The 24,668-nt window shown below is 35.0% G+C and overlaps 1 protein-coding gene across 2 annotated transcripts; it reads right to left on the reverse strand.

Annotated features, from left to right (window-relative positions):
• Nucleotides 1-2,362: 2,362 nt before the first annotated feature.
• LOC128232797 (prestin-like) lies at nt 2,363-18,800 on the reverse strand. Of its 2 annotated transcripts, none has more exons than XM_052946536.1 (2): nt 18,603-18,800; nt 2,363-5,219 (listed from the first exon to the last, which is right to left on the reverse strand). In XM_052946536.1, the coding sequence occupies exon 2, from the start codon at nt 5,211-5,213 to the stop codon at nt 2,667-2,669; it is 2,547 nt and encodes an 848-aa protein (XP_052802496.1). In that variant the 5' UTR covers nt 5,214-5,219; nt 18,603-18,800; the 3' UTR covers nt 2,363-2,666. The 2 variants fall into 2 exon arrangements, with proteins under 2 accessions (XP_052802496.1, XP_052802493.1); XM_052946533.1 differs by having other exon boundaries at nt 18,614-18,796.
• Between the last annotated feature and the right edge of the window lie 5,868 nt (nt 18,801-24,668).

Genomic DNA, 24,668 nt, shown 5'->3' on the forward strand with positions numbered 1-24,668 from the left:
AGCCAAATCACTTGCTCTATCATAATTTTGCAAAGCAAAATGTAGTTGATTGTGATTATCTTGATCATAATTTCCTTTTGATGTCTCAACTCTGTGTGAAAGGAAAAATTGAACTTCCCTACCAAAACAAAAATGGAAATACATATTTTAAATAGTCAAAATCGCCAAATGTTGCAAAACCAAGGTTATTTTTCTTTCAATTTCAATATGTTCAAACTGAAAAAGACCAGTTCGTACAACACTGGCAGTCAAGGTGTAGCGACAATATTAAATTGCGATATTATTGTAACTATAAATATTGTTTTGAAACTGAAAAGTATTGCTGCTGTAGATGTTGAGAAATTTAGAAATTTTATGGCAAGTTTCCGTAGCTCTTCACATTGCTTAATGATAGAGAAAGGTAGACATTATAACATCTCGAGAGAATATCGTGTGTGTATGTATTGTGAAACTGAACTGGAAGATGAATATCACTTCATGTTATCATGCCCTTTATATTCTGATGTTCGAACGTGATATCTACCTATGTATTATTGTCAATATCCAACTTTTGAACAATTTTGTGCTTTAATGTCAGACGACAATGTGAATTTAATTCGAAAAGTTGCCATGTATCTTTACTACTCTCTAAAAGAGAGGGATAAATACCTAGAAATGTTCGGATAGATATTCCTTAGTTATGCACTGTTAACCATAATACGTCAACATTGTTAAAATTGACTATGTTGTTTGTCTGTTTATGTCATAACTTCATACATTATGTTTAATTCATGTTGTACATGTATATTGTGTATTAGGGCCGGATGCCATACAATGCAAATAAATTGAATTGAAATAACAATATCCCTAGACAAGATGTATATTATGTAATTTAAACGATTTCATTTTGTTTAAGTTTGTCCAATGTATAATGATATACGACAGGCCTTCACACCTAGATAGTAATGCTGGAAAATCTACTCACGGTGAAATTCATATCATTATTCAATTCTGATAAAAAACATTTGATGGATTGGATCACATATAAAGACATTCTCACATACAGTTTTGTTAAAATAATAGATTCAGTTCTTGATGATATTGTATAATTTTGTAAATAATATATTACAATATATATATATATACAATATTTATATAATTATATTTTCTTGCATGAAACATTTTTGTTTATGACAATGAGCTTTTCATGCTTATATTAATTACATTTTATTATACATCACTTTTGTTTACAATTGTAAAATCCAATTACCCGAAAGAGATATTTTGATTGTTATAAACATTTTCAAACCTTTTGACACGTGACCAAGCGAAAATTTACTGTCAGGTCATGTGACCGCAGTGACATTTTGAATGTCATATAAGGGCAAATAACTGCCTCAATATTTTAGCTAAATCATGACGTGCTTGCCTCCCTTATACACATACAGCAGTGACGTCACTATTCAATGTGTACACAAAAAAATCAGACGACTGGAACTGTCAGTTTTTGAAGAAATTTTAGCATCATTAACGGTGGAATTTTGTTCTAGATATAATTATTTTGTTATGTTATATTTTGTTTACCTTGTTCAACTTGTTTAATTAGATTAATTAAGAACATTTTAAAACTTTTTATGAACTTAATTTTATTCGGTATAATAAAATAAATATCATATGGCAGCATGTGTTACGCCTCGGGTGACATTCTGCTCTCGGGTTGACAATATCAATGTCATACATGCTGCCATATGATATTTGTATAATGTTCTGTTCTGTTCCGTTCATATTCAAAGTGCCTAAATTTACACGATGTTTTGTACTCTGTGAAATTATCAAACAAATGCAAAAAGAAATCCATAAAAATGCACCGCTCAGGTATCATAAAAGTTTTTTTTCAATATTTAATCGCATACACGTACGATTGACACCATTAAATGTGATATTTTGTTAATTAAATATTGATAAATGAACCATAACCAAAGAAATGTACATGCCATTCATTTCGCTTATTGCGACCCTAGGTCGTTATGTACCAAAACGAGCTTGTCTCGAACTAAATGATCTAATAAAATGATGGAAGACGCTACAGCGACAAGCCGTGTTAAAACGTGCAAGGATCAAGCCATATCAAACACTAAACGAGAGACAGACAGCGCCACAAGACAACAAATGCATTACTCAACGTGTAGGATGAGCCAAAATCAAGCGGTTTTATAACCACGGCGTAATTAAAATATGGCTGTCCCAGCAGATTCCAATCGTATGAAATAAATGGCATGATGATTGTGTATTTTAACAACTGATTCCAAATCGTTTATTAGGAAACAGAATTATTCAGAAAAAAACTTAGTGTTGATACCAAACGAAAGGAAACAACAAAACATTTCTGGTCTCCGTATATATTTATCAATAAATAAACTGCTTGAATACTTCGATTTGGTGATTTTTTGAAATAAAATGTGTATTTATTTTTCCCTGGGTTATATGGATGATTTAAAGATGAACATATCATATATGATACAAAATTTCTAATGATTTAAGAAATCGATAACAATTACGACATGTTGGGTATTATTATACTTTTACAAAATAAAAAGCTGTCCAACCACAAAAATGATGATTGATACAAAGCAGACGTTCCGAAAAAGCATAAATGTAAAATATATGTTCACCGCATAACATCGAGTTTAACCAATATGTGTAACGTATTTGTCCTCTGCGGCCTCTTCGTATGAGAAGTCTTCCAGCCCCTCCTCCGGAATGGGGACGACCATTTCGAGCTTGGCTACCGCTATCGCGTCCAGAACGTCAACGAAGATATGTTCTTGTGGAATGATCTCAAAAACACCTGCAAAGTGCATAGTTTGTCGAACGTCGTAGCAGATGTTTGTTATGAAAACTTTTATGTTCACGTGTGCATATTCCTTGTAAATATGACTGATGACATTTGCACCAGATATGTCCATGTAATTTACAGTGGAAAAGTCAATGATGATGTGATGTACTCTGCGCATGCGTCTGATTTTGGCATCCGTGACCATCTCTTGGCCATCTTCAGGGTCGATTGAATCGTCCATTGACGTAAAACTGGAGATGGTGGCAACGCTCATATTACGCTTGTTAAGATTATATTCATATGGAATGTCGAGCGTTGTAACAGACCCTACGTCCTTATTTTGGAATGCAGCATTCTCGATACCAACCAATGAGTTTCGTCCGGCAGATCCGTTTGAAGAGCTACTATCCACTCGCTTTACATTTTGCCTTCCATTAGCGATCGTTGAAATGTCCTGTGTCTCTTTTTCATTGCCGTTGACTGTAATTCCAGGTATATCGATATGCGTCTTTGCCTCTGGTTTGAGTGTGTAGCTTTCTGTTGTCACCGTTTGTTTCTTTCCTTCTTTTTTATTTTTACGTTCCTGTTTCTTGATGAACTTAAGCAATTTTCTTGGGTTGACCGTGGCCCTGTACAATGCCGTGCGGAATATTTCCGCGTTAGCGAAGAACAGGTTGGAGTGAAAGCGATAAATTCTGATGCCAGAAATTTCCATGGAATCGGCGTATCGCTTGTGTTCAACCAGAGTAACATCCTTCATTGTTTTACCGACCCTGTAACCACGAGCAAACTGGGCTTGGAAGACAACAGTGATGAGTGAAACAATAACACCGATACCAAGTCCAAAGTCAATGTCGAGGAAGACGACACTGACTAAAGTGAAAAACCAGATGACGAAGTCAATTTTGTTTACTTTCCAAAATTTTACACAGTCTTTCAGCTGCATGAATAGGCCCTTCAGTGATACAACGATTATAGCAGCCAGTGCTGCTTTAGGTAATGGTTCAAACAGCGCGCTCATGACAAGGATCAGCAAAATGAGCAGTGCGGCTGAGAAGATTCCACAGATAGTTGTTTTAGTATTCATTGTGCTTGCGACCATAGATCTTGGAGGAGCGACTGCGGAAGGAAAGCATCTGAGGAAAGACGAGACGAAGTTACACATTCCATAAGCAAGCAGTTCTTGGCTGTCATCTACTTCGTAATTATGCCGTTTTGCACAGATCTTTGCCATTGCAATTGTGTTTGCAAAAATGAGAATGGCAAGAACGAAACAGTCAACAATGTATGTGTCAACCCCGTCAAAGGAAGGAATGACAGGTGGTGGTATTGTATTTGGGATGGAACTGACAATGGCCACTCCCCATAGATCGGCCATTCCAACAAAGTATGACACAAGAGTGGCCACGATTACTACAAACAGTTCTATTGGGATAGGTATCGGTATTTTCCCTTTCAATTTCTCGTTCAAGTAGTCTTTGACAAACAATATCGCCACTGCAGCACATAAGGCTATAATGAGCGACGCAACATTGACGCCAGTTATCGCTCCGAATATAGCACCGTATGTCTTCACGATTTTGAACATGCCTCCATATCTCGGAACTTTTAGTCCAAGGATTGCAGGAATCTGACTTGTAGCAATGTGTACACCGGCACCGGAAGTAAACGCGCTGAAGAATGAATCAGACAGGTAGGCTGTGATGAATCCAAGTTTTAGAAGACCCATAACGATAAGGATCAAACCAGTGAAGAATGAAATCCCCATCGCGGTGGCCTCCTTGTAGTCCATAAATTCTGGAATGTCCTCCCACCGCAGAGTTTCGTTCCCGATTGTTGAGTTTGATAGCAGATGTGCGTTCATTTCCTTGAATATGTCGGCTTGGCGATCAACTACAGCGGCGGTTACAATGCATATTACAGCACTAGTTCCCATAGAAACGTGAGCGGATGTGCCGAATAGAACGTAGAGGATCACGGGCCATACAGACGTGTAAAGACCATTCTCAACTTTAACCGACGTCAGCAATCCAAAAGCAAGGGCTTGTGGAATATGGAGGATTCCAATAGTGATGCCAGCAAGCAGATCGGTCACGAAGAAATCCTTGAAGTTGTAATAGCGAACAACCTTGACTATTGGTAGATACCCAGAAAGGAACTTGAATATCTTTTGTGTGGAACAGCTACACCGGTTCTTAATCCTTTCTGCAATCGACTTCCCATCTTCATCTTCGGACTTAAGATGGAGTTCATCGAAAGCCACCTGCGTGAATGGCGGCCGTCTGACGAGGACGGCGTTGTCCAGCACTGTGCCTGGCGGACAGGAGAAACGACGACCCCCCTTCTTGGCGTTGAGGGAGGCCGTCTCAAGAGAGCCGGATCTCATACCACTTGACATCTTGTCCTGAAACACACAACACCAAATATGAGCATTATGACTGCCGTACATAATATACTGTTTCCATGTGTTCTAGCTAAACATACACGTATAATTATATTGATTTGCCGAACCAGATTTTATATCAACCGTGTGTATCATGTTTGATACTGTATAATGCAATATGTTTTTTGGTTTATGCTGTAGTGTATTGCAATATTGGTTATTCTTTAATACAGGCATTTACTTTGGTTAAACAGCACAACAAACCCAATTTGAGCTATTTCATCAAGTTTAGGAAAGGTAAAATAATAAAGTTAGACGCTTCGATTGTTTTTAAGATATTTTAATAGCTATGAAATTCATTTGTTTGGACTAGAGGCACACGGTTTTAAACGTGTATGTTTCATTGCGGTTGAAAAAGGTTTCATTTACAGAAAAAAACATTTTACAATTTTGTTGTTTTGTGGTTTCATATTTTCAGAAGTATTTTTATGTAGTATTTTTTGCCAAACAAGACGACATTGAGTAGTCGGCTTTAAAAACATGTTTGAAAAGAATAAGTTGACAATAGTATACTGCTTATTTCTTATAACTTTCTGAAATAACATGACTTCCGATATTTATGGAAACACGATAACCATGTAACGCGCAGAAAACGTCCCTTATATGCGTTTTTTGTACATTTTTGTATTTTTAAACGTGTACTTACATTATAATTATACTACGTAGATTCCAAGCCTTGAATTAATTGCTAGTCCACTAGGAGTGCGTAAAAGCTCTGTTATGATAGCCAGACAGATGCAACATGCACAACCATAACATGACAAGGCAAAGCGGAAACAAGCCGCTAAAGCCACATTTGTCAGCATGTCACTATTTATGTATATTGTTACTAAAATTTAAGTTTGGGTCGGCCGTTATATGTTGACAAGCCAAGGCGCTGTTTTAGGGGATATGTTTCTTATGTTGGTGCGAGGGATACATGGATTTCCGTTAATTAACACTGTATGTTTATCATTACGAAACAAGACACACCTTAGTGAGGTTAACATGTCGAAGAACGATATTGCTAATAGGTAAAATCACTCATTATGACGTCATGAGAGTAAGAGGGCGTTATCTTTGAAAAACATTAGTGCTGTACTTAATTAATAAATCATTATATGACCAAGATAGTCAGAATAGTCCTCAAAAAACAGTTTTTAGTATACCGAATTCTGTTCGAAAATGTAATATTTCAACCACCTTTAAATTTTCGGTCCTAGCATGACCATTGTAAATTATCTAGCGACAGGTTTTCCTTAAAATTATCACTAATCTAGCAAACGCCTTTGTCCAACATCTTTTGTTCGGCGTCAAAACCGCGACGTCAATAACACTATCTCAAAATATATCATTAGCACGAAACGATTTAACGACCTTCGAACATTCCCATCGCCACTTATAACACCGAATGACTGGATGACTGACTATTCACCATTATGTTTGCTATTTCCTACCATTTCGCCTTCAAGCAGATCTACCCTCTAGAGGCATTTTAATAAATATGCATTCAAAAGAAATTATCCTTCAATATATAATAGAATTCGGTATTTTTGAAAAGTAACAGTAGTAAAAATTAAACAGCACATATATTGATGTTAGTTATTTATCATGACCTGGTCTTCTTCGTGTCATTGTCAACAGTAATAGTTATTATTATTATTATTATTATTATTATTATCATTATTATTATAATTATTATTATTATTATTATTATTATTATTATTATTATTATTATTATTATGATAATAATGATGATATTAAAAATAATGATAATAATAACTATAATAATAATAATAATAATAATAATAATAATTATAATAATAATAATAATAATAACAGTAATAATAATAATAATAATAATAATAATAATAATAATAATAATAACAGTAATAATAATGACAATAATAATAATAATAATAATAATAATAATAATAATAATAATATTATTATTATTATTATTATTATTATTATTATTATTATTATTATTATTATTATTATAGTAGTAGTAGAAGTTGAAGTAGTAGAAGTAGTAATTATTAAATTGAGTCTATGAAAAACGAGCATTTAAACCACATCCAACACTCACCAACAGCCATCCAAATCTGATCAACAACCAGTGGTAAGAATATGCAAAAACATGGTTGTGTATAAACTTTAAAAAAAATCACTGATACGTTGGCTCTTCCAAGCGTTTACAAGGTATTTTGCGTTGTTTTGTAATTAATTTGTTTACAATATTTACCAAAAACGCAAATTCAACCTTTGTTTTTATCATGGCGTTCTTCGTGTCATTTGCATTTGTTTTTTCTTTGGTTAGTGATAAAGGGAAATATATCTTTAAAGTGACACTCTTATTCAAAATCAGTACAAACACATGTATTACAAACATTAATTTTGAGTGATAAACCTTAACGACTTACTAAATAATGTATTATTTATGGAAAATATTAATTTCTGACAACAAGATTGTAGCCGTGTATTTAATAACTGAAAACGCAAAAATATTAAATGACTGGTGAATGCTAAAATATTTACTGTGATCTTCTATCGTGTCATAAGGTTTTTGCACATTTCTTTCAAATTAAACTCGGTATCCTTCATAAGAACCATTGTTTTCCACAATTATTGATCCTTTTTGGTACATTAAAACAATTGTTTTAATTTTGGTAAATCTTATTTGGGAGTAAGAGTGCACCTTTAATTATAAATGTTTGTACTGTTGAGCCCTTATTTATAGGTCCGCGATATATTTTAAGTAGTTTCATCGGAATCGATGTGTTCATAGCAGTCCATTTCATTACTGTTTAATCGATTTTTTTCGAATAGTATAATTCGAAAGTAAAACTATTTGAGAGATAAGAGACATTAAACATTAAGGACAAAGCAGTCGGAAATACTGGAAAACTGATGACGCACTGTCCGTTCAAATGTATTTCTAATAATTTGATGTTTTCTTTTAAATAACTAACAATTGTTTCATTTGTGCTTCTTATATCTTTAATGTAATCAGCGGTTCATAAATCATATATGATAAATTTGACCTTATCTTGCAGAATGGGCAAAGTTTGATGTCATAACCAAACACAGGTAAATTGTCGTCCGCTGTCGTTAATAATTGTTTTATTAAGCGGATGATAAGTACCAGTTAAAAACATCTGACACTTCCCTGACAAATTATTTGTCATTTTGACAGTTAACTGCATCATAAAGTACGTGATTAAACAGACGGTCCTTCTTGAACAACGGATAATATGCCGACCACATGGATATGTAATAATACTATGCGCTCCTGTGAATTGGTAATTCTATGTGACGCTTCAGGAAGTGCGGAACCGCAAAATTAATTGAAAATACATTGTATGCCTTGAATGTACAAAGTATTTCCGTGTAAGTAAATAGTATTTCCTATAGTATTTCATTTTTATGGATATTTCAGGGAAATTATTCTATTCACATTTAGAGGTGAATGAGTCGATTGTTATTAAACTATCTCATAATACGTTAGAAATACTGCAGATCACTAGTGAATTCATTTAACCTGTAGGGCAGAAAAGAATTGGAAGTTTACGACGATGACGTTAACAACGTTGTTAAATTTAAGAAAGTTAAAAAGAGCCGGGTTTTGCTGAAAAGGGCAGGGTTTTGCAGAAATGGACAGGGTCTTACAGACAAGGGCAGGTTGCTACAGAAAAGGGCAGGGTACTACAGAAAAGGGCAGGGTACTACAGAAAAGAGCAGGGTCTTACAGAAAAGGGCAGGGTACTACAGACAAGGACAGGTTGCTAAAGAAAAGGGCAAGTTGCTACAGAAAAGGGCAGGGTCTTACAGGAAAGAACAGGGTCTTACAGAAAAGGGCAGGGTCTCACAGAAAAAGGGCAGGTTGCTACAAAAAAAGGACAGGGTCTTACAGAAATGGTCAGGGTCTTACAGAAAAGGACAGGGTCTTACAGAAAAGGACAGGGTCTTACAGGAAAGGGCAGGGTCTTACAGAAAATGGGAGGTTGCTACAGAAAAGGGCAGGGTGCTACAGAAAAGGGCAGGGTGCTACAGAAATTGGCAGGTTGCTACAGAAAAGGGCAGGTTGCTACAGAAAAGGGCAGGGTCTTTTAAAAAAGGGCAGGGTACTACAGAAAAGGGCAAGGTCTTACAGAAAAGGACAGGTTGCTACAGAAAAGGGCAGGTTGCTACAGAAAGAGCAGGGTGCTACAGAAAAGGGCAGGTTGCTACATACAGAAAAGGGCAGGTTGCTACAGAAAAGGGCAGGGTCTTTTAGAAAAGGGCATGGTCTTACAGAAAAGGACAGGTTGCTACAGAAAAGGGCAGGGTGCTACAGAAAAGGACAGGGTGCTACAGAAAAGGGCAGGTTGCTACAGAAAAGGACAGGGTGCTACAGTTAAGGGCAGGTTGCTACAGAAAAGGGCAGGGTGCTACAGTTAAGGGCAGGGTGCTACAGAAAAGGGCAGGTTGCTACAGAAAAGGGAAGGTTGCTACAGAAAAGGGCAGGTTGCTACAGAAAAGGGCAGGGTGCTACAGAAAAGGGCAGGTTGCTACAGAAAGAGCAGGGTGCTACAGAAAAGGGCAGGTTGCTACATACAGAAAAGGGCAGGTTGCTACAGAAAAGGGCAGGGTCTTTTAGAAAAGGGCATGGTCTTACAGAAAAGGACAGGTTGCTACAGAAAAGGGCAGGGTGCTACAGAAAAGGACAGGGTGCTACAGTTAAGGGCAGGTTGCTACAGAAAAGGGCAGGGTGCTACAGAAAAGGGACAGGGTGCTTTAAAAAAGGGAAAAGTGCTGCAGAAAAGGGACGGGGTGCTCATAGTTAAATGGGTTCATTGTATCGGGCTGTGAATTTTTTTTATTATAAACTTTATCCTCCTAGATTAAAATTAAATTAGTTTCTGGTTTAAACTGCCAGATATGTTAAGTGTGTATGTTTAAATAAGCATACAGTTATTTATCAAGCAAACAAAAAAGACGAAAATATTTGATTAATTACAGCATTCATTGCAAAGAATGCAGAAGGGTGCACATGCTGGTCTCCTGTATTAATGCAGATGGATGATACCAAAAACTGACAGGGTGCAGAACCCCTTCATATCTCTAAGGCTAAAACCCTTAGGATACTATAGCTTTTAACTAAGATTAATGCAAATGTTTAGGCCAATTGTCGAACATTAAATAAGGGCAGTACTTCGGTTTGTAAGACATAAACAATATATATTAGCTTGTGAACTACGTCTTTTAAACTACGACTGGTCCACGCCGTGTGGTTATGTAAATCACAGTAAGATTGCACTCGAACAAAAATGAATATTCATATGTGCCAATTTAAAGCACAGTTTGCTCATTTTATTACTTACAACATTTTCATTTCCACGGATCATGGAGGTTTGACACAAGAAAGCAATATCCAATTTATGGTCAATATTTAAATCGCCGTCTGTCCAAGATATAGTACAGCCAAGAGAGGAGACAGTTACGAGAATGTCGGACACAACATCCTATGGTCAAAGCAACCCGTCGCTTTTTCTACAAGGTCATAAAAAGATCCCACATTATTTAGACATGGTGGATAAAACATCCAACATCCATATTGGACATGACATCCCATAGCCATATGGACAAAATCAACCCATATGGGATATTTTATCCCTGGGATATTTTGCCGGCTCACACAACTGAAGGTTTTATATATACTAGTAGTTAGAAGCCAATTTTCCGCCCAAACATTTTTTCGCCCGCCCTGTAAAATCCTTCTTCAACAATAACAGTATCTTTGTTTTTCATGAAAATGATATTTTGTGTTCAAACAAGAACATGCCACAATTCTTCCAGCGGGTGAATTTATAGAGTTTTACCACGCAATGGATGTGGGATATATTGTCAACCCTGTCAAAATGATGCGGACTGTTTTGCCCACCCAGTCAAATGACAAGGGATGTTTTGTCCTACATTCTTATAAAACACACCATGTTTAGTTTTATGGAAATATAAACAAAATATTTTGTTATTTATTATGAAATAGTGTGTTTTTTATATGATTTCAATATTATTAAGTGAGCGAATTATTAAAGCAGTTCACTGTCATTTCAGTAAATTTACTGAATTATTTTGCACGAGAAATAATTATTTATCTCACCAAACTGTTTTCATTTTATGTCAGGGGTTTGACGTCTCCCTGTCAAATTTTATTCGAAACTACTCAATATTTCGCAATTCATTCAAGAAAAAGGAGATCCCCTACCGGTAGAGAATTTTACTTTGGGCGTAGTAGAAGTATACATAAATTACAGGGTCAGGGAAGCCAACGTTGACGGAAACGCCAGAAGTTGTGTACAAATGCTAAATCTGAACATTAATAATGTGTAAATGCTATTCGCGTGGTAAATAAGTCGTCATGAGCAAGAGTAATTAATTAACTTACGTTGGCAAAATTTATTCTTAATGTTTCAGGAAATACAGCTGGTTGACGAGAGCCATTCACTCAATCATGTTGGTTTTGTCTGTTATTTCATAAATATAAACAAGCCCATTGTCCTCGCCATCTCTAGCGTTAGATGACGCGTACCTGTGGCTATCGCTGACATCGCGATGAATGCATACTATGAGAGGGAAAATTATCGAGGCCTTTTTAAGAAAATGTCAGAAAGGTACAGTAAAGGTTATGTTTTATAAATGAGTTATTGTTGAATTTTCTCAGTGTACAGCCACAACAGGTGAAAATAAAATGCTGGCAACAGTGAATGTGTTCTTGTTGTTTTGTGTGACGTATTCTGGTTAGGCTCGACTCGGATCCATGTGCCTTTAAATACTCCTGTGTCTGCTTGACTCCACTCTATGATTCCCAATGTGTTATTAAACGTAAAACATTGAACGAGAGTATTTAACAAAATGAGTACAAGCATTATTACGAACACTGCCTTTCTAGACGTACACGAAACAGCTAGTCTTTAGCAACCCAAAAGCCTAGACTCTCGTGCATACGTGCTAGATAAGTTACTGTTTGTTATCGTAACATAATTTTATAAGGCTCTTGTTATTTAGTATTTAATTGAGACCGCATTGTATTAAATGGTAGTTTAAATTAAGTATGCTAGGTTTATCACGGAAAATAATATCATTGCGGTTACGTATTGCAGTAATGCGAAATACGTGCATCTAAAATTCTCTTATTTATAAGAGTGCGTTATGCTGTTGACAGGGCTTCTGGTTTCTTCTTGGTATTTATAATCGGTCAAAACTTTACCCCTTGGGGAAGCCCCCTCAACCTTCTAGAGCCGTATTCATAATAAACAGAATACTAAAGAATCTGAATATCATATAATGTTATGATGTAAGATGTTTTTGTATCAGATCTTCCTAACAATATTGTGAAATTGTATACCATGTTATGAAATACAGAGAAGAAATATAATAGTTGTAAAGTGATATTCTCGTCATTTACATAATAGTTGTAAAGTGATATTCTCTTCATTTACGTAATAGTTGTAAAGTGATATTCTCTTAATTTACGTAATAGTTGTAAAGTGATATTCTCTTCATTTACGTAATAGTTGTAAAGTGATATTCTCTTCATTTACGTAATAGTCGTAAAGTGGTATTCTCTTCATTTACATAATAGTTGTAAAGTGATATTCTCTTCATTTACATAATAGTTGTAAAGTGATATTCTCTTCATTTACATAATAGTTGTAAAGTGGTATTCTCTTCATTTACATAATTTTCGTATTTTTTCTTTGTATAACTTCATTCACTGTACTGACAAATAAATGTTATAATTAATTATACCGTATAGCACATGTGTGTGTGTGCGCGCGCGCACGCTTGTTTGTGTGCGTGCGTGTGTGCGTGTTTTAGTATATGATAATGCTGGATTTAATATCCCTTTCTATTATATACACCATTGAAAATAATTATGTACGTCTATCTTTAAATAAGTGACTATTATTACGACAGACAGACAGATTATTATTACGAAATTACAGTTTCCTATAATTTCGATGAAATATCCTTCAAAATGCTTTGTGAATAATATTGAAATATCACTTTGGATCAAATGTCTATGCAATACTACATAATAAATAATTTTCTACACAATTATATATAGCACCATGATCCTACAGACGAGAACTAGTGTATTTCTTCTATAAAGTTTGCATAACATACACACTGTATAACATGTGTGTAAGTCATTTATACATTTATAATTAAGTACTGGTTAAAATTAGCAACTACCAAATATATATTGTTAAGAGATGTACATTTACAAGCATTGGCTGATAGTTATAAAGGATATTCTTATAGGATAACAAATATTAAACTCTTAATGACTATGGTTTTACATATATTTTTGATGATGTACAAAATGTAAACGTGAATGCATTTGTTCACGAATTTACATGTACAGATAATGATATATTTAAGCAGGAATGGCATAGTTCAATGTCTTATATCACTATTCTTGATATGTTAAAGATATTTAAAAATACATTCCAGTACGATGAATATCTCAATATTATTATTTCCCACGGAAATACCGACTTTATCTTTGTAGATTACAAATGTCTGTACATACATTTCTAATTCAAACAGGGCGATATGCTAGAAATACCATTCCGCGTAATGAACGCTACTGTAAGTGCTGTAACAATCTTGATATTGAAGACGAATACCATTTTGTGTGTCCATGCCCTTATTATTTAGTTATTAGACAAGCCTTCATAAAACATCCCTGTTTAAATACTTTCGCCCCTGACTGGTAGTGTATAAACATCACCAACTGTTAAACTCTATTAACAGATTAGAAATGATAAGCTGTGTAATTATGTAAAATAATCACTTTGTAACCGTAATGTTATTCTTAATAATTCTACATAATACTGTCCATCCTCTATAACAGCACTGTTTAATATCATACTGTTATCTTACTGTGTTATACACAAACACATGTTAACCACTTATTTAAGTTAATTATACCTCTATATGTGCTTTTAATGCAATTAATTTGCTAACTATGCACTTACCTCGTACATACACATGACATGTTTAAAGCGAATTACTATGTGTTTAGACTATGTACATTTCTATAAGTCTAAATAAAAGAATGTCTGTCTGTTCATTAAATTATTGATTACGAAACATAAGTCCACGTTACCTTTGATTTCATGTCGTCTGCAATGTCTGATCACTACTAACCCGTGATTTTCATCTCCGGTAATTATATACAATGTAAGAAGTCACAGCTATATATCATTGAATGATGTTTTTATTTTATCCCCTAAAGCCAAGATAATGTTGTTTGATTGGTGTCAATATACTCTTGTTTGGACAACAATGGTCATCTCTACTGAGCCGCTTATGTCATTGATAACTCTAATGATAATATTAACTCTATTACAAAAGAATATTTTAGAAGAATGTTGTCCTAAAAACAAAGTGGTTTTGTCGCATTGACGCCAAAAGCTACCGCCGTTGTGCTTTAAGAGGCTCCACATTCATGCCAGTAGGGTGATTTTGTATTTATGTTTTAGGAATGTTCTAATTAAAATGCTGTAGATATTGAAATGGACATAACACACAATTAGGCTCTCAATCATTGTTTTAACTGTACGATGCTGCGGGGACAACTAATTAAGCAGCCGCCAATTATGCTTTACGAATACATGCTACAATATAACCATGCCGTTTTTATCAGAAGTTTTATTCAGTTTTTGACATTTTACAACAAAGTACCGAATGAAATTAAAACAAAATATATAAACAATCGCTAAATGAAGAGTCAAACTCTTTATGTAATCAACGTCATGTACGGAGATTTAAATTAATATCTTCAAAAATATATATTGTCATATGACAGATTTTCCCACGATTCTGCGTGATAACCCCACACCGACCAGTATTTAACGGTATAAATGTGAACATTATCTATCTGCCAAATAAAACTCTGAAATCACCAACGGCTCGAGGAAGGGCGCACCTGGCACGCGCTCCCCTAAAATCGTTCTAGTTAAAATTCAATTTTTTATATTTTAATTAAGCCTTGACTAAAATACGCCCAAACTGCTCCATTTCGGAATATAATTATTTATACTTTTCTTCGGTGAGTACCCCCCCCCCGCCAACACTTTAAACCAAATATATTTGGTAACAAGGGGAAGGGGCTCAAGACAAAAAGTTACGCACACTCTTACGTCAATTCCAAGAAGACACATCCCTGGTTTCCCAACTCATTGTTTCTTAAGTGTACTTGTATTGTGTGTCCTTGACGTTTATATGTTGTACCTAAATGCCAAGTTAAAGCCCTCTGTAAAGTGCCCCCCCCCCCCACCCCGTCCGCCATTTTTTTCCTTAGATTTAAGTCTCCTGTGCAGTTTTGGAGTATTCTTTATACAGCAATGCACAATGGATCTTGTCTTAAAAAAAGATTTTCAAATAATACTATATTACAATGCTTTTGAATAAGAGTAATGTTATATAAAATATCCGATTGAAATGATTTAAATCATAATACTCCACAATTTGGATATTACATTGGTGATTATGTATTTTAATGTGGATTGAAATAGCCCAATTATATAACTATTAAAACATCTATTACTTTTATTTGTTAATGATTTATTTCTTATCGGTCAAATGGATAAATATTTTGGCTATGCACATTGTATATACAGGCACTGGTGTATTAGTGTGACAAATAGTTAATCTACTCTAAAACTGTCAACTCCAAATAGCCTTGAGCTAATAATCAAACACACATGAAATTGACACCTGTCGTCACACCAGTGCAATAAACAAGTCAGAGGCGGCTCAAGGATTAGAGGGGGTGTTACATTGGGTCGCACCTCTTTGACATGCGCCCCGCCCTAAGAACCGAATGTATATGGCATACACTGTTTGAATTGCGGTTGGGGGTTACTCCCTCAAACAAATTTTAACAATATTTATTCAGAAATAGTGCATTTTAAGCGTATGCTATTACTTTTTTTCCAAATTGTAATGAAAGGTAAACTTGGAAGGTTTAAGAGGAGTGTGCGTCATCTAAAATCGCTGCTGCAAGGGACATACAGCAGGGAATTACCATGCCAAACATTACCCAAACAAATAAAGGGGCTGCACTCCGTATGATATAATAGCAAAAAAATGTTGTCGAAAACTGACATAAACGTGGTATCGACGTGTACAATGCATTGAAACGTACTAACTGAAGTACCACATAGTTTAGAATTTTTTCGTTTTATTTTCCATTAAAAAAGATTACTAGGTATGTCTACCTAGTAGAATTCATTCCTTATGCATAATTGACTAGTCGATGTTATCACGTGATATTACCAAGTTAGGTAATACAGCTTAAATATTTCAACTGGTTAGGGTAAGCCTTCGTAGCACAATGGATACAGCGCTGGACTGCGACACCGGTTCGAACCCGGTCTCCGACACAATTTTAGTTTACATTTTTTGCATAATTATGATATCAGAAAGTTAAACATTTTATTAAATTCTTGTCCTGAGATTTGTTACAGAAAATATTTTTTGGTGCCAATCTGGTGTATAGTCCATTTAACAGTGGAAAGAGTATCAGTCGACCCTGAATATGGACCATCGATATTAAAGGCTTGAGTAGTCTCTAAAGAAGTTATCTATGACAAATCTATTCTAAAAAGTAGATGGTCTTTTGATAATTTTGTTTATTGTTTGATGAAAAAACAAATATGGCAGAAATAACATCGTAAAAGCGAATCATCTGATCACGTTTAATGTATCGGTGAAACAGATTTACCATATTTGTGCTTACAAAATAAACTGAACATAATTTTCGTATTTTCTAGTATATTATTTACGGCACCTACTAGACAATATATTGAACGCCTGTTAAATACGTGGACTAGTTGTGTCACCCCCTTGTATCGGATGTTGCCCAAATAAAGTAGTCGCATCAGCGCAAACAGAGTTGCGGATATTTGGTGAGGATGTGTTGAGACTAATAGATTTAATGTATAAATCTAGGTGTTGTGACAGTTTCTTCAAAATTAAGGACATTTGTGATGTTAAAAGTGAATCGTAGCCCTAAGCTGTTTCGTACATATACATTTAGAAAGCATAAAAACAGCATTATTACTCATGCACACATAATGCAGTTGTTGTGGCAAGCAAAGATGAAGCCAGTGTATATGCTTGAACTCGGCCTGTGTCAGTCTATCAACTTGTGAAATAATGATTGTTTTTCAGCAAACATGGTGTTTTTCATTTTTGTTTTCAATGAAATTTAAATAAATCCGAGTTATGGTGAATGGCGGTGTATGTTCTTTTTTAAATTTATATGCGTTACAATTTACTTTTAATGGTGAGAGAACACTACATTTGATAACCCTTCACAGTTTTAGAATTCGTTTTAACTAAAGGGGCTAGACACCAGATGATATAATTGCAAGAAAAAAAGAAAAATGTCAAAAACTTACTTCAAAATTGGTATCGCTGTGAATAAATCACTGGATGTTACTTGCAGATGTATCACATCACTTACGACAAATGCATCATTCGTAGTTTTTGCGCATTTTTTTCAAATTCGAAATTTACTGGGGTTGTCTACCACGTAAAATCCTAGTTAGTTAAAACGTAACGTCTGTATACTTAGCTATACTAATCACGTGACTTCCCCATGTTAAAGGCATAGTTTAAGGAATGTTTGGCACGATAATCCCCTTCTGTGCATCTCCTGTTTATTGCACTGGTGTCACAGTAGACGCCAAATTCCTGTGTATTTAGGGTTGACTCTTTTCGAGCAGATAATCTCATTGTCTCATTCATACTTATAAACAATATGCATAGCCAAGTATTAATTAAACCAATTGGAAATAACAGAGCGCGACAGACCAGCATTGGTGATGAAATTGATCGATGGAACCTTTTGAAAGAGGTTAACTCCCTGGCAGTGAGTTGCTAACACGCTTATTGACAGTTTGGTGTGTGAAACGACCCTAGACTTACAAGACGTTCGGTGTTCCACGCTTTATTAAACTACGCTGAAGCGGGTACATTGCAGCACTTCGATAAGAGCAGTTAGGGAAGAATCTAAGTGTTGGTTGGATTTTATTCACTTTACGATTCCAATTTTTTTCAGAGACAAGGTGCAAATTGAAATAAAACATAAATGTAAATGGTTTGCTCCTACACATAAGAGAACATATTACCAGCTTACCTGATACGATCATTCGGCAGTCTAACGTTATAGCCGACGTTTGAAATTCGTTAAGTTCTCAAACAGAATAAATTCTTAATTTTACAAAACTACGTGGAATAATGGATACGAGTGTGTTTAAATTTTAACAACTTAATACTTGAATGCAAAAATCAGAATCCCACAACCTTTTACTAACCCAAGTGTAATATCTTTTAATCCAGGCCGAAGATACAACTGTCGGCGGCAGTTGTAAGCACGTTCACTGTCCTCCCGCCGTCAGTAAAAGCGTCAACGTTACGCTAGCCCGGGTTTTATACAGACATGTACGTCCTCTCAGTGGCTTCCTACATTGAAAGCTCGTGTGACGTTGAATTTTGTCATTCTTCCAGCTTCTGTGCTCATACATATACCTGTCAAAGGAGACATCGATGTGTCCTTACTTATCGTTACGGTCATTATTCAAGTTTACTAGGTGAAGAAGCAGTTAAGATAGCTGAGGCCTGGCCATGTGGCCCTAATGGTTCATGGGCATCATGTTATTTAAAACACCGTGATTGTTGAATGTAGCTTAACGGTCGATTTCACTTGCTACACAATTATTTACGCTAAAACTACAGTGAAGTATTGCGTTGACATACAATACTATGTAACTTGCGCATCAGTAACGCATATTAATGATATTACACAAAACAAAGATGCTAAGAAATCATATTGTCACTTTATACTACAATGTAATTCAATAGACACTTAATCAGACAAATCAAAGAGAAATATGATGAAAATCATCATTACAATTAATGAGTCAGATCATAAATATTTGCAAGAATGTTAGTATGCTTTTGGTGCGCATTCACCGTTTTATTACACCCCATTTGTTAGCTATACTCTAACATTGACCGAGACTCATGTTTTCATACTTTGGCATATCTCTTTCAGAATATATTGTACGTGTGTCTGTCACAGAGCCTAAATGACTTTTTTATACGTATATATAAGACAACAGCTTTTACAGAAATGATACTACCCCGGCAAACCGCCTTAACTCGATATACTATCACTCTGTTTAGGCAGAAATAACATAAGGCAATTACTATACTACTTTTATTGTTATGATTATGTTTATGGTAATGATGTTGTCATTACTACAAGTTTTACAAGTTTTTATTGGCAAATCGGCATCTTGCCTTTGGCCATTTACACATTGCATAAATATCGATATGGCCAAGACACAAACGTACATGCATAAATATTACAAATATAATATAAAATGCATATGAAAATATATATATATATTGACAGTTGAAATAATCAATATACTTAGTAATTAACGAGTTATACAAACTATATCATGATTAATTATTGTCATTTCTGTCATTTTCATACTAACTATAATTATAATCAATATTTTTGACATTACTATTATTATTATTTAAGTAAAATTAAGAAGCAGCCAAAAGTTGGAGTTTTTCCTCTCGAAATTTCATTGCATCGGAAATAAATCTAGCAACATTGTTAATAACCTTAACATTTTGACAGGAGAATAAATTCTTAAATTTAAGTAAGCTAGGCCAGTGTGATTTTATTCCATGTTTTCTTCGTATATCACTATAAGCGGAACAACATAGTAGAAAGTGAAATTCTGACTCAACAGTATTCTGTGCACATAATTTACATTTACGTTCTGCCCTAATAACATTATTAAATCTACCCCTTTCAATTTCCAAATTATGTGAAGATAATCGAAATTGTGACAACTTTTGTCTAGATTTAGTATTATAAACACAATCTAAGTATTTTTCGTATTTAAATTCGCATTTAAATGTTTTATAGTATTCCATTTTGGGTTGATTAGACAATATATCACTCCATTGTTGTACGTATTGATCTCTCAGTCTTTGCACCAAATTTGGTATATAATTGATATCAGCATTAAATTCAAAGAAAATATTACCATGACCGAGATTATCTAACACCCGTTTGACTGATAAACACCATAGGTTTATATTTGAGTTATTAGCGATATTTCTATTTAAACCATTATATAAATTACATTGTTCAGTAAAAACGTTAAACATAAGTGAATCTGGGTTATTCATAACCTTAGCCCAGTAGCTTAAAGCTCTTTGTTTGCATATGATAGACAATGGGAATCTACCCAACTCACCAAACACAGCTGCATTTGAAGTCTGGGGGCGTACTCCTAACAGCAATTTACAAAATTTTGAGTGCAACTTGTCGACGTCATTTGTGTTGTAAATCCCCCATACCTCAGAGCCATATAGAATAATTGGCACAACAAGCGCATCAAACAATGAGAGTTTTGTTTTAACATCTATATTGACACGACTAAATATCGATAATAAATGGTTATATGCTTTCAAAGCTTGCTCATTTAAAGTATTTATTACCCGTGATAAATTACCAGTGTAATGAAACTTAATACCTAGGTAACAGAATTCACTGACAATTTCAATAATATCACCATTGATAGACCAATTGAATGTACAATTGCTTTTTCTTTTCTCAAAAACACAAACTTTAGTTTTATTTACATTTATCTTTAAGCCCCATTTGCATGAATATTGATATATAGTGTCCAGTTGTAATTGTAAACTATCTGCACTGGTAGTGAATAACGCAATATCATCAGCAAATAGTAGCATAAATATGGATAGCAAGCGTAAGTCTTTTTCCGTAAGGTTGGTAAAATCTATACAATCATTAATGTCATTTATAAATAATATAAACAATAATGGAGACAAGGGTTCGCCCTGCTTAACACCAAGAGTAACATTAAACATTTCAGAATATGACATACAAGCAGAATCTTTAATACAAGACTTAACATTGAGATAAATGGCTTGAATCATTTTAAGCATTTTGCAACTCATACCAGATTTCAAAAGTTTAATCCAAAGCGCTTCATGTATGACAGTATCAAACGCTTTTTCGTAGTCTATAAAGGCACAATACAACTTGGATTTATTATTAATAACATTCTGAATAATAGTATGTAATATAAAAATACAATCAGTTGTGCTACGGCTATCTCTAAACCCAAATTGAGATGAGTTTAATATATGTTCACGTTCACACCACTTGTTTATTCTATTCCGTAAGGTAATTGAAAATATTTTAGCAATAATATTTATTAAAGTTATACCTCTATAGTTAGCAGCACAAGATCGATCACCTTTCTTAAAGATAGGAACTATGACGCCTTTACACCAAGCCTCAGGATAAATTCCTTTGTCAAAGATAAAATTAAAAATCTTAACAAGATAGGGAGAAATAAAATCCTTAGAATCAACGAAAAAATCAGCAACATTATTTTGCATATCAGGACTTTTATGTCTTTTTAAATTTGAAATAGTTTTTAAAATTTCTGTGATCGTAAAAGGGCAGTCTAAATCATCAACATTTATTGGTTCCTCTCTGGTTAAAAAATCGTCGTTGTCGAATGAGCTGAAGTGTGGAGTATTTGATATATCCTTAAAATGTTTGATAAAATCATCAATATTGACATCGTGACTACTAGAAATAGGTTTAGCCTTATATTTGTTTATATATTTCCAGAACTTTCTGGGGCTAGACTTACTAAGAGTACATAATGTTTTACGTTCCTTAGTATAAAAAACACGCTTTGCTTTGCGTTTAACACCACAAAAGCTAGCTCTAGCATTTAAAAAAGCTAAACGATTTTCATTCGTAGGTGAATCTTTAAGTACCCTTTTGCAACGATAAAATATATTTTTATGATCTTTGCAAGTTACATCAAACCACAATGATTTTCTAGTGTTGCATTTAGGTAGAGGGTTTACATTAAAAGACTTTCCATTCATCTGAAAAGATATATCATAAATAAGATCACACAGTTTATTTATACATACATCAAAGTCCACATTGTCATGTAATAAATTATTGGTAATTTCATCAAATAATTGTTTTTTACCATCTAACGCATGTTGTAATACATTGGCATCGCAGGTATCCCAAATAATCTTATCATAAGTAGAATTCAAGTTTGTATCATTATAAAGAGTATTACAATTCAAAGAAAAATCAATCGGGCAATGGTCGGAAAACTCTGTAGCGTCTAGAACTTTAAAACTATCTAAGCAAGTAAATAAATTGTAATTTACTATCACATAGTCAACAACACTAGAAGCAAATGTGTTTCTAATAAGGTTATGACATGTAAAATGACCTGGCTCTAATCTACCATTAACGATAAATATACTATTTTCTTTACAAAGTGATAATAATTTGTTACCAAAAGAATTAGCCTGGTCATCGAAAGACGAGCGTGGCGGTAGTACGTCAAGCGGAACATCGTACTCCGGCATATCAACATATCGATTAAGATTAATATTCTCAATTATATCTGATCGTTGACCTACCCTTGAATTAAGATCACCTGTTAACATTATATCACCCAACTGACTATAACATCTTATATCGACAGCAAGTTGTTCATAGAAATCAAATTCAAATAAAAGAGAGTTTTCGTTCGTATAAACATTTGAATCAGTTGGTGGTATATAGCATGCACAGACAAATATATCATTATCCGTCCCAAAAAAAGTCTTTTTGAGTTTAAACCATATAATACCTTTGTTATTTAGTTTAACAAGTTCTATTCCCTTCGAATATGATTTCTTGTAATAAATAATAACCCCACCACTATTACGTTTAGCCTTTCGATTGCATTTTGGACGAGGACGTGAAAAGCTTTCAAAATTCTCTAAGTTGAGATTGGTAGTTTTAGAAGACCAAGTTTCTGAAAATATTAACACATCATAAGAGTATATAAAGTTTAGAAAATCTGCATCATTTAATTTTGAAATTAAACCCTGAACATTCCAAGATAAAAAGTGAAGCTGCTTCTGTTCATTTTCCTAGCTGGGGCGTGGCTGTCCTTGACCATCCTGGCTGCCGGTGTCTCCGCGGCGCTGGTACCGGGGACCGCGCGGGGGGAGCGCCGGTGTAGGCCCTGGTGGTGGGTGGTCGTGGGTATACCGTACCCTGTCGATGTACAGGACGTCATTCGAAAGCGATGCCTGTTTACCTGCTTGGCGGGCCTGTACTAGATATGGCACAAGCTTTCTGCGGCGGTCCTGAATGACCTTGGGATATTGGTCACTGACACGGTACACACTGTCCCGAAGATATTACCGTGCCTTGTTTTTAATGTCAATTTTATCACCGAAATAGTTAAACTTGACAACTATAGGTCGCTTTTTCCCATGTTCGAAATGACCAATGCGATGAGCGCGATCAATTTTTATTTTGCTTTTAGAGTCCTCGATTTTTAGGTCATCTTCACAAAACTGGATAATTTTGTTCAAACAATTTTCAGATTTGCGATCCTCGAACGTTTTTTTCTTCTTCAAAATTGAAAAAAAGCAAATTATCGCGCATTGATCGTGACTGAAGATCTAATATATTCTCTGATAGGCTCGAGTTTTCATTATTCAGGGTTTTAATACTGTTTAATAATTCTGTGTGGTTACGTTTGATTTCATCGCATGTTTCGCTATCAAACGCACGGCTCTGCTCAAACTCGGCTAACTTTTTGTCAGCTTCAGAAATTTTTATTTCTAGCGAGGCAACCTTGACTTCTACTAAAGTAACTTTGCCTGAAACAGCCTTGACATCAGTTTCAATTTTGTTCAGTTTTGATTGTATGTTCTTCTGACAGTTTTCAATGGAGCATAGTTTTGACATTATTGCATTGTATTGCTCGTTGTCCTTCGCAGGCGTGGTTTGGGTAAGCTGCGTACCGACTGGGGAGTAGTTCATCATGTTATTTTGAGGAGTACCGGGCGGGGGGCTAAAGTACTGGTATCCATGGAGAGGCGTTTGCTGTTGTGCAAGGAACTGTAGATGCGGGGGTATATACGCACCCGCCATGGGCGATGTGGAACCCTGGGGGATGGGAGGGGGCGGCGGTGTAGACGTCTTCGGGTCATTTTGCGTAGATGACCCGGGGGCCGTAGTAGCGTCCATTATGTGCAATTTGTCGGGCTGATCACTTGCCGAATTTGGAGATGCCTCTTCCTTTGTTCGCTTAACACCACTTTTCTTCTTAGTCATGGTCCGTAAATAATACCCATTTACAATAACTGAGCGTAACAGCCTAATATAGTTCTGATATGGATATAATGATCAGCAATTACATGGACCGATCGTATAGAGATTGTTGCACACCTGTACTGTACCGTAATCCAATCAAGCAAACAATGACACAA

Source organism: Mya arenaria, chromosome 4 (genome assembly GCF_026914265.1).
Source record: "Mya arenaria isolate MELC-2E11 chromosome 4, ASM2691426v1".
NCBI lineage: Eukaryota > Metazoa > Mollusca > Bivalvia > Myida > Myidae > Mya > Mya arenaria.